Here is a 10,975-nt window from a genome sequence, read left to right as displayed (position 1 = left end):
TTATAATAATAACAAATAATCAAATGAATGAATACATACATAATCATGAGTAAGCATCATGATTTTTAACCATAGTGCAAAGTTATGAAAATAAGCATTCATTTACTGAAATATATTTTTGAGCTATCTCAAATGACGAATACATAATTGATTGAAACGATTTTCTTATGTTTTCTAATTAAATCCTTGAAAAATAAAGGAATTACAAGGCTAGTCCTGAACTTTGTTGTAATACAATATATGTTAGACCAATGTAGAAAATTTTTACTTCAATCTTACTCTTGGAGAAGCACGATTTATCAATATGAAATAACTTCCTCAAGCAGTGCCCCTGCAGATTGGAATTGATAGGAAGAATGTTTTCTTTCTATTTATTAAAAAATCGAAACATCACAATAAGTAAGAATAAGCGGAATTTCAATTGCAAAATAAGACTTTTCTAATCACAGCCTTTTTTGCCAACTCGATTTCTTTAATTTTGAGTTTGTTCAAGATTTCTAATTTAAGGAATTGCAGAAAAAATAAATTGAAAAAATTAATCATTTCATGACCTATTCTACGTAAGGCAAAAAGCATACGTGATTTTATTCTTTGAAGTCAGACGAACATTCTAAAGAAAAGAAAACCTGGATCGTATGAAAACTATGGTGCAAGGAGCATTTTTCACGTAAAAACACGCAAAATTACGATTTACGTTAAAATACGGGGCAAAATGGGTTGGGTCCATCATTTTTCCAACTCTTTCATCACCCCCATCATGTATCAAAAGTTGTTCGGTGGATCCCGTCACTAATCGCAGACTTCAAAGTTTTACGGGGGTCCCGCCTTAATATTTGTTATTGACAATTGAAAATTTGGTTCATCGCTCATTGTTTTCTTACTCTAAATGAAGTAATTTACCCAGATTCCGGAAAAAAAGATTATGCGCATGGTAATCGACTGGCAAAAAAAATTCAATAAATTTTCATTTTTAGTTTCAGTTATATAACTAACAAACTACCGAAACGATTCAACTCAAAATTTAATCAGGTCCAAGTCTCATTGAGGCGCATCAACTTATCTATATATTTTATTTTTTATTTATTCATATCGTTGGTGTTACAAATGTTTTTGTTTGTTTTACACCTACGTAGTCCTCCTCCTCTCCTTAATATCTATTAACATCAGTTATATCAAATTATATAAAATTTTCTCTGTTCATTTTTTCTATCATCCTTTATCCTAATTCTCCTTTATATTAGCTAATATTTAGTATCACTGTTCGCCCTCACTTATTTGTCGCTTTTCTCATTTTTTTTACACTGTCCCCCCTTTTTCCTATACTGTTGTCTTCTCAGCTACTCCTAGCCCTCCTTGTCCTCTCTTTGGTTTCTTCCTCTGCTTCCTTCAGCGCCTTCTCGATCCTTGCTAATCTCTCGCACCCTTTCTTTCCAGGTTTCTCTCTTAACTCCATCAGAAACCTCTCCCTCCAGTTGATTCTGCCATACTTCCTCCTCCATTTTCTCCACCAGCTCCTATCCTCCTCTCTTAATCTCCTCATTAATTCCTTGCAGCTTATCACATGTTCCAGTCTTTCTGCCTTTTTTCCGCATGCCCTGCATTTGTCGTTTTCAAAGCCGCTCTTTCCTCCTCTCAGCACGTGTCCGCATCTCCATCTTGCTGATGACACCTTCTGCTCTATCCCTAGCCTCCTATCCCCCCAATACTCGCTCATCGTTGTGTCCTCCTTCAACTCTCTATGTATAGTAGTCGCAGTATCTCGACCTTTCAATCATTTCACAATCCTCCTGCTTTTCCTGGTCCTCTAAGGTTTTCAGCAACTCCAGGAGTCTTTCCTCCGCCTCTGCCTCTCTCCCTTCCCACAGCAGTTCCAGAAATACCCCGTCTCCTAGCGATCTCAGCTTCCTCTGCACTTCCTTTCCCCAGTTCGTAGCCTGTCCATTTTTTATTCCTCTCAGTTCCTCCCTCAAGCACTTCCTTGCCCATCTACTCTCGTCCATCTTGCTCAGTTTGATCAAGAACCCTGCCGCTCTCCTCACTGCCTCCACTTCCACACTACAAGTTCCTGCCTCCATTCTCCAAATATAGTCCGGTGTGTTTCTTGCCAACCCCATGCTAGCCTTTATGTACTTCTTCTGCACCCTCTCTACATTCTCCTGCCTTTTCCACCCCCATAGCTCTACTCCATATAGTGCCGCAGCCTTCACCGTCACCCCCATGAAGTATAGCCTCCTCCTCAGGTTCTTCAGCTTTGCCCTCGTCATTTCCCCCCAAGTTTTATTCACCATCGATTGTGCTTTCCCCGCCAATTTCCTCGTGTGCTTTGCATACGAGTTTCCCGTTGTGAACCAGTAGCCCAGGTACTTAAATTCTCCTACTACTTCCAGCTTTTCTCTTTTGTATCTCCATTCTTCTCGTTTCCTTTTTCCTCCCTTCCTGAATATCATTATTTTGGTTTTTTCTACGCTCACCACCATTAGATTCCTATCTGCCCATTTCTCCAATGTCTTCAGCATCTTTTGTAGATCCGACGCCTCTTCTGCAACTATTGCTGCATCATTGCATACATTAGTGCAAATATTTTCACCTTCCCTCCTTAGCTAATCGGTGTGCCCCCCTCGCCCCTCCTTTCTAGGTCCGCCACCATATCCTGTATAAAGATGTTAAACAGGATAGGACTCAGCGGACAACCTTGCCTCACTCCCTTCCTCGTTTTAAATTCCTCCGTCAACTCTTCTCCAGCGATTACCCTATTCCTAGTGTCTTCGTATATTTTCCTCGTCATCCTCAAGAACCTTCCCCTTATTCCCAGCCTTTTCATTTTTTCCCATAGTCTGTTCCTGTCCACTTTGTCAAAAGCGGCCTTAAAATCTATGAACGCCACATACAATTTCCCTCCCTTTTTCTTCAGCCTGTTCCCAATTAGTGTGTTTAAAACCAATACCTGCTCCATCGTCCCTCTTTCTCTCCTAAATCCTGCCTGCGCCTCCGATAGCTTTTCCTCTTCCTCTAACCAGTTTCCCAACCTCCCAGCCATTATTGATGCTAGTATTTTGTAGCCGATGTCCAAAAGCGATACCCCTCTGTAGTTTGCCGCAACGTTCACATCCCCTCTCTTGTGGATTGGGAAAATCGTGGCCAAGTTCCACCTATGGATTATTTCCCCCTGTTCCCATAGTTCCTTAATTATTTCGTTCAGCTCATCCATCCCCTCTTCTGGTAAGTTTTTCCAGAATTCTGCAGTTACTCTATCCTCTCCTGCTGCCTTCCCCCTCTTTAATTTAGCTACTGCCCTCAAAATCTCCCAATCCGTAACATCTCCATCCAGTTTGACATCTTCTATTTGTTGCTCAAGTCCCCTCCCCTGATCTTTTTCCGCGCTTCCATCTGTTTCCTCAACTAACTCTCTCTCCGTCCGGCTCTCGTCCTCTGCTTCTAGTAGTTCCTTGAATTGCCTCAGCCACCCTTCCTTCTTCACATTATTGCTCTCTCTTCTTCCCTTGCCTAAACCAGTTCATCGCCTTCCACCAGTCTGCCATTGTCCTCCCCTGTGCTACTTTCCTCTGCTTTTCCTGTATCCATTCCATCACAAGCCCTGACCTCAGTTTTCAAAGCTTTTTCTTCGACTGGTTGTATTTCCTTTTAGTTTCCCAATCCCTTTTTTTCCTGAATTTCTTTAAGCTTTTAAACATTACCTGTCTTTCTTTCTCATATTGCCCATTATCCCAGGCTGCCAGGTCTCTTCGTCCGCCGCTCACCGTCATCTTCACCTCCTGTGCTGTTTCAGTCGTTACCTTCACCAGTTTCTCCCATCTCTCCCCTAGGTTCTTTCCCTTCTCTNATTTCCTTTTAGTTTCCCAATCCCTTTTTTTCCTGAATTTCTTTAAGCTTTTAAACATTACCCGTCTTTCTTTCTCATATTGCCCATTATCCCAGGCTGCCAGGTCTCTTCGTCCGCCGCTCACCGTCATCTTCACCTCCTGTGCTGTTTCAGTCGTTACCTTCACCAGTTTCTCCCATCTCTCCCCTACGTTCTGTCCCTTCTCTCCTCCTGATTCTGTCCACCTTTTGCTCCAATTCTTCTTGAAGTCCTCCGCCCTCTCTTCCTTCCATCTCAGTCGTTTTTGTTGAGTCTCTCTTTTTTCGGCCTTTACTCTCTCCTCCTCGTTCCATTCCACCCTGAATATGATCGGTAGATGGTCTGATCCCTCCTGTTTCCTCATCTCCATGTCCATGAACCAGCTCGGTGCTTCGTTTCCTTCCATCTTGACCAGCACGTAATCCAAGACACTCCCCAGTCCCGCTCCTTCCCCTACAAACGTTATTTTTCCCTCCTCGTCCCTCCTGGCCCTTCCATTTTGAACTAAGAGTGCCCTCTCCTCACACCATTCCATTAGCTTCTTCCCTTCTCCTCTTATCGTCTTGTCTTGTGATTTCCTTTCTGTTAGCCTTATCTCTTCTTTCCATCCGCAATCTGCTACTTCCTGTAGCTCTCCTGATCTTGCATTTAAGTCACCTACGATAATCAGTCTCTCCTCTGACCCCTCCGAGTCCTCCACCAGTTCGTCCATCTTCCCCAGTGCTCTTTTTAAGTTTTTCCTGACGTTGTTGTAGATGGTTATTACCCTGTAACTCTCTCTGCTTTCTCTTTCTTGGATCCTCAGTTTCATTCCATATTCCCATTCCTCTACTATCCAGTCTGCTTTCAATGTCTTCCTTATGCCTACTAGATGTCCCCCGCTGGCCTTTCCCCTCTTATGAATTCTCTTGGCTTCTTTCCCGAACCATTCGAATTTTGAGTTCAACTTCTCCCGCATTCTCTTCATACCTTTCGCCTCCAAATGTGTTTCTTGGAACAAAACGACGTCCGTTGTTTCCCAACGATTCTCATTCTTACCTATGTTTGCCGCGTTTTCCACGTTCCAGTGCCATATCCTTAGCAGCCTGTTCTCCTCGTCTTCTCCTTCTCCTGCCGTTGACTTAAAAGGGCGTTCTCCTTCCCTTCCTTGCCGTGCTCCCTTTCTGTCTCAGTTCCCCCTTCTCCTCATCCCACTCTAGTCCCGCTCCGTCCACCATTAGCGAGTTGTATGCTGTCTTTGCTTGTATGCCTCTTCTTCTCCAATTGCGCGCCTCCTTCTCCAGCCAGGCCTGTACCACTCTTTGCCTTTCTGTCAAGTCGTCCTCAATGTATACCCCCCAACCCATTTCTCCCAGTCTTGTCTTTTCTTTCATCACCATTATTTTCTGATCCAAGTCTTCCACTCTGACCAGCCATCCTCCTTTCTGCCTTTTTTCTAGCCCTTCCACTTTCACTTCTACTCTCAGAGTCTTTTGGAATCAGCGCTCCAGTTCCTCCTTTTTTGATCTGGAGATTAGAGTTAGCCCCTTTACCACCATATTTTTCCTTCTTCCTCTTCTTTCCATTCGTTCTCTCTCCCATTCCTCGCTGAACAGGCCTCTCGGTGGCGGGTTCCGTGCATCCTCCATTTGTTGCTCTGGCTCACTGTTCCATTGTCCCCAATCCTCGGCATTACCTCTTTTCCCACCTTCACTGTTTCTGTTTCCTTTTCCTCTACTACTTACACTCTCGCTGCCACTACTGCTTTCCCTTCTTGTTCCTGTCTTCTCTCTCTATCTAGTGGGTTCCTCCATCTTTTCCTGGGTCTCTTGTGGTCCTTCCCCTTCCCCCCACCCCTCAGTTCCGCTATCTGTCGACTTTCTACCGTTTGTGTTTATCTCTGGACTTTGTGTGGTCTCCTGTCTGCCTTCTAGAATTCTCTCTTCGTTGCTTCTTTTCCTTGTCTTTTTTGCTCCTCATTATGCTTTTTTCTCATCTCAAACTCAGCCTTGTCTTTTTCCTTTCCCACCTGCTCAACTCTTTCGTAATTACTTTCTCCCCAATCCTTCCACCACGTTTGCCTGAAATTCCCCTGCCTTGGTCCTGACTCCTCTGTTCTCCTCTCCCTCTGTCTCTCGCAGTCTTCACATCTCCATCCCTCTCCACCCGGTTCCCTTCCCTCTGTGTTCCTCGTTCCCGTTTCTGCCACTCGTTCCTTCCTGAGTACATACCTCAACTCCGTGCTGAGGACTCTCTTTAGCTCCATTCTCATTAACCCTTCCAGATCTGACATCCTTGGTTCCCATTCCTCCTTCTGTTTTTCCTCCCATTTTTTTAGCCAGCTCTTCATGCTTTCCTGAGTCCACACTTCCTCGTTCGTATCTGCTTCTGACACCCTTTCCTCTGTGCTCTCGTATTCACTGCCTTCCCCTGCTTCTCCACTGCCTTCCCCTGCTTCTCCACTGCCTTCCCTTGCTTCTCTTCCTTTACTGCCTTTTCCAATTTTACGTCCGCCTGGTTCCTGCGCTGTTTCTTCCAAGGCTCCCTTTTCCTGTTCCTCTGACACCAAATTCTCATTCTCTCTCTCTTTCCTTGTTACTGGGGTTCTCTTCAGGTGACTTTTAGTCCCGAGCGTCTCTTTCTCCTCTATTCTTTCCATGTTGAACGTTATCTCGTCATTTTCCTCTTCTGCTTTGCCATCTGAGTCTCTCCTCTCTACTGTTTCCGTTCTATTCTCTGCTTCAGTCGCGTTCTCTCCTTCGACCGCCTTCCCTTCTCCGTTCCCCCAGTAGTCATCCAGTCGTCTTGTTGTCTTCTCCGTCGCCGTACTCGTTGCCTCTACCTTACCAGCCTTGGGTTTCCTGCCTTTTCTTCCCTTTCCTATCCTAGGTGTCTCTACTAATAACCTCTCATTATTTTCTTCCATGCCTCCGTTCTCCTTTTCTTTCTGCTCCCCTCCTTTCCATAGGTTATATCCAACGCCGTCCCTCCCCTCTTGCCCTCCTTCATCGCCCATTTTTTCCTAACCGCCAAATCGCCACTACACTTTATCCACTTCACCTACCTTCTCACCTGCGTTTTCACTCTCAGTTTATTTACTTCCCACTTGCCTTACCTCTTTTTCCACCTCCAGGACTTTCTTACACTATTTTACCTACTGTTTTTTTCGACTTTTTCGTTATTTTCCCTGCTACTATCTAACCACGCGTCTACTCCTCAGCAGCGCCTCCTAGCGTCCCAACTTATCTATATATATTTTTCGTAAAAATTGCTAAACTAAAAATCGACGGATTTTTCTTCTACCCAGTTGAACTCAACTGAAATTTTTCTGAGATTTTTTTTTTCATCCCTTTATAGTTTTTTTTTCAACTAAAGCCTCATATGACATTTCAAATAGCCAATGGATAATATCATCAGTTCCAAAAAAAAAAGCACCTAGAGTTTCTTCTTTAATTTCTTTGTTTTAAGCCAAATGTTTCTCAGACTGCATATAGTCAATTAGCACTCTCTTTACCATGTGAGAGTTGCCTGTTCATAAGTAGAATCACTGATTTTCATGGGCTTCGTTGGCCTCCAATCGACCGTTTTTGTTTTTTTATTTTTATTTTTAAGAATTCTCCATGGAATGAAAGCTCTATTTGTAACGAGCATGAATAATTTTATGGAACTTGATATGCACGTACATGTAATTGGTTCTGTTTCTATTCGAACTTCTATATACAGGGTGTCCCTAAACTGAAGGTCACCATTGTAAGGGTATGTTCGGAGGGTGATTCCTAGGCGAAAAGTCCTGTGGCACTTTTCAATCAGACGCACCCCTGCCGAGTTGGGGTAGTTGAAAATGGGCCAATGAGAGGCGTCCGTTAGCAGAAGGTACGTCCGTGTGGGCGATACGGATGTATTGGTACCACTGAAATGTAGTATATACTACATTTCAGTGATTGGTACCCCTCTCCTCCACGCGCCACTCAATTCCCCCACCGAAAGACGAACGAAAGAGAGAGAAAGGTCGTCTTTTCTCTCTTTACTTTGGAAATTGGGAGACAAAGACCAGAAATTATTTTTTTTTTTACTTGAATTGTTGGACAGAATAAATGCAACAATCACCACCGCGATTTGAAATGTACCCGGGGAAAAAATTTGTGACGACGCAATTTTGTCAAAACGAAAATGAAATGATATACGCCCATTCTTTCGTGCCGAGGACGCGAGAAGGGGGTCGGTACAACTATGCATGCAGTTCGACTTTTCAAACAAATTTTAAAAAATTGAGGATGTTCGATGGTCACACTGAAGGGTTGGAATTAGCGACAAAACAATTTTTTCAAACAAAGAAAAATTAATATCCCATATTTTCTGGGTACTAAGGAAACGGGGGAGGGGAATGATACGCATGCAGCTAGAAATTTCAAACAAATTTTAAAAAATTGGAAAATCCTCCTAAGGGGTTCCAACTGGTGATAAAACAATTCTTTTAAACAAAGAATAATTGGTATCGCCTTTTTTGGTGTCATGGATGCGGGGCAGAGGGGTGTACGCACGTACCTAAAATTTGTAAACAAATTTTAAAAAATTGCACAGGTCCGAAAATTATCCCGAGGGGTTAAAATTAGCGATAACACAATTTTCTAAAGCAATGAAAAATTGACAGACAAAGTCAGTTTATTTTTATGTAAATTTTCATTTTTCCTTGCACACAACAACTTAACTGGTGTATGTTCATATTAATTTAATTCAATACGAATGATTTTCTGTGAATATGAATGTTTTTCTGCATTCCGGGTCATTGCGAAGGGTTCATTCCTTTTGGAACGATTACAGGCGACTTTGGAAAGGGCCTCCTCCTGCATCTAAGCACAGATGACCACGTCGAAGTAAATTCTGGTGAACATCCTGTAACTGCCTTTCTGTGATGGTGACGACAGAACCATGTATTCTGGCAACCAGGTCCTCAGGATTTTGAAGCCCCACCGCGTAAATCTTTTCCTTCATATCCCCCCAAAGGAAATAATCCATTGGGGTCAAATCAGGAGATCTATGCATATGAAACAATAATTCCTTATTTCAAGATTTCGAAGGTCTTAAAAAAAGTATTTTCAAAGGTCTTAATTTGAAACTTGAAATTCTTCCGCTGAGAGTTTCAAAAGTCTTAATTCAAATCTCCTGAAATTCTCAAATTGACTTTTTGGACAGTTGCCATTTGAGACTCCCAAAGTCGCAAGTTTAGAGAGTGGGAGGTTTCAATTTGAAGCTTTCAAAAGTCTCAATTTGTGACTTTCGTTGACTCAAGTTGAGATTTTGAATGCCTCAAGTTCAGAATTCGGGAACTCAATTTGAAACTTTTCTTCAAGTTGAGTTCTGAAAATCTCAACTTGAGATTATTGACAGTGTCAATATGATTCTTTTTTTGCCATTCCCACATAGCCGATTAGGCTTTTTATGGTAACACCCCACCCCGCCCCTTATTGCGGTGTCATGGGCCGATTTCCTCCCCCACCATGTCGCATTGTAATGATATTTTAAATTTTCTTGAAAAACCGATTGAAATTTATTTTCCAAATAATTATCTTTTTTATGCATTGCTTTTCGAACTAAAAAAATTATTAATTGAATAAATAAATTAATTTATTCACCCGCTCGGTTTTTTTATCTGTGGAAAATAGACGTGTCACGTCAAAAATGAACAAAATGACATGAACTTTTAATACGATTAGCTGTTCAAGACCGGATAGGTCACTTTAGCTAGAATTATTACTAAAACCGATTTTTAATATCTCCCAAAGTATAAAAACCCCACTGGAGAAAAGAATAAAAATGCGAACACAATTTTAGTTAAAAAATGACTCTTGAGAGTCTATATTTTAAAAACAAAAAAATACACTGAAAAAAAATTTGAAAGAGAGAGAGACTTACAAATGTTGAATCTCTGCTAAATCCAATGGTTACACAAATTTCACTGTTTAACTTATTGCCGCGTAAACTAATTAGTTTTTTTTAAATCACAATCATTTCACATAAACCTAACACTCGACAGTTACCAGACGGTTACCAAAATTTACAAAGGAAAAGTCNAAAATCACAATGATTTCACATAAACCTAACACTCGACAGTTACCAGACGGTTACCAAAATTTACAAAGGAAAAGTCTCGAAGGACTAAATGAAAATCGAAAGAATTGTCATGAAGGACTGATAATAAAAAAAGGAAAAAATGTCACGAAGGACCAAAAACAAGTCTTGAAAAACTTGTGATAAACTTTAAGAGTTACGGTGGAACTGAGGAATAAAACGACGCGCAAGTAGTTTTGTTCCCTCAGCCTGAGGGTGTGTCCTCAGATACATGGAGGGAAAAATTAGGGGACCAATGGTCGATGACCTTGGGCCCGAATCTTCCCCTCCTTGCACTCCGCTCTCAATGTTTCAGGGTTAACTCCGACCCCTCTACATTGAGATGTCGAGAGTGTGGGCGGACTTTTCCAACCCTCGACTACCAATGAGAATTGTTTCGGGAGGTCCTATTTCCTCCCTCTACAATCTCATTTATTTAAAAAAATNAAAAATATTCAATTATAATTTTAATAATCCAATAAATTCTGGAAAATTATGACAGTTATTTTCTCCTATTTTGAGCCTACCTTTCGGTAATAGCTAGGGATTGGAGTCGCGTGAATTGTTAGAATAATAGAGGATAAAAATTCACAATAAATGAAGTCAATATTTATTTAAATTAAGTTCTTTGAAATAAACAATTTACAAATGGATTAATTTTCACCAATTTTGAATATAAATTGTCATACAATATAAAATTTTTCCCTCGAATCAACACGAAAATTTACATCAAGAATTGAAACTTTTTTTTTATATTGAGTTCCCTGAACTAAAATTCTCAAATATTCAATAATTATTGAATATTTGAGCTATTACCGAAAGGTAGGCTCAAAATAGGAGAAAATAACTGTCATAATCTTCCAGAATTTATTGGATTATTAAAATTATAATTGAATATTTTTCCTGGGAAATCATGACGTAACAAAGCGGGGGCTCGTCCGGGATAAAAAGGGTGAATTGTTGGAATAAATTGGAAAAATGGTAGGAAAGAAAAATTGATTTGTGTTAAAAGGAAAAACTCAAATTTTG

At 41.2% G+C, this 10,975-nt stretch overlaps 2 protein-coding genes across 2 annotated transcripts; both read right to left on the bottom strand.

Moving 5' to 3' along the window:
• Positions 1 to 3,504: 3,504 nt before the first annotated feature.
• LOC107046585 (golgin subfamily A member 6-like protein 22) lies at positions 3,505 to 5,440 on the bottom strand. Its single transcript, XM_015269239.1, has 3 exons — positions 5,236 to 5,440; positions 3,696 to 4,849; positions 3,505 to 3,639 (listed from the first exon to the last, which is right to left on the bottom strand). The coding sequence occupies exons 1-3, from the start codon at positions 5,438 to 5,440 to the stop codon at positions 3,505 to 3,507; spliced, it is 1,494 nt and encodes a 497-aa protein (XP_015124725.1).
• Positions 5,441 to 5,768: 328 nt separating this feature from the next.
• Positions 5,769 to 6,854, bottom strand: LOC107046583 (spore wall protein 2-like). Its single transcript, XM_015269238.1, has one exon. The coding sequence runs from the start codon at positions 6,852 to 6,854 to the stop codon at positions 5,769 to 5,771; it is 1,086 nt and encodes a 361-aa protein (XP_015124724.1).
• Between the last annotated feature and the right edge of the window lie 4,121 nt (positions 6,855 to 10,975).

This window comes from Diachasma alloeum, unplaced genomic scaffold, assembly GCF_001412515.2.
Source record: "Diachasma alloeum isolate Michigan unplaced genomic scaffold, Dall2.0 Dall_scaffold_01523, whole genome shotgun sequence".
NCBI lineage: Eukaryota > Metazoa > Arthropoda > Insecta > Hymenoptera > Braconidae > Diachasma > Diachasma alloeum.
This window is presented reverse-complemented; position numbering and strand designations above follow the sequence as displayed.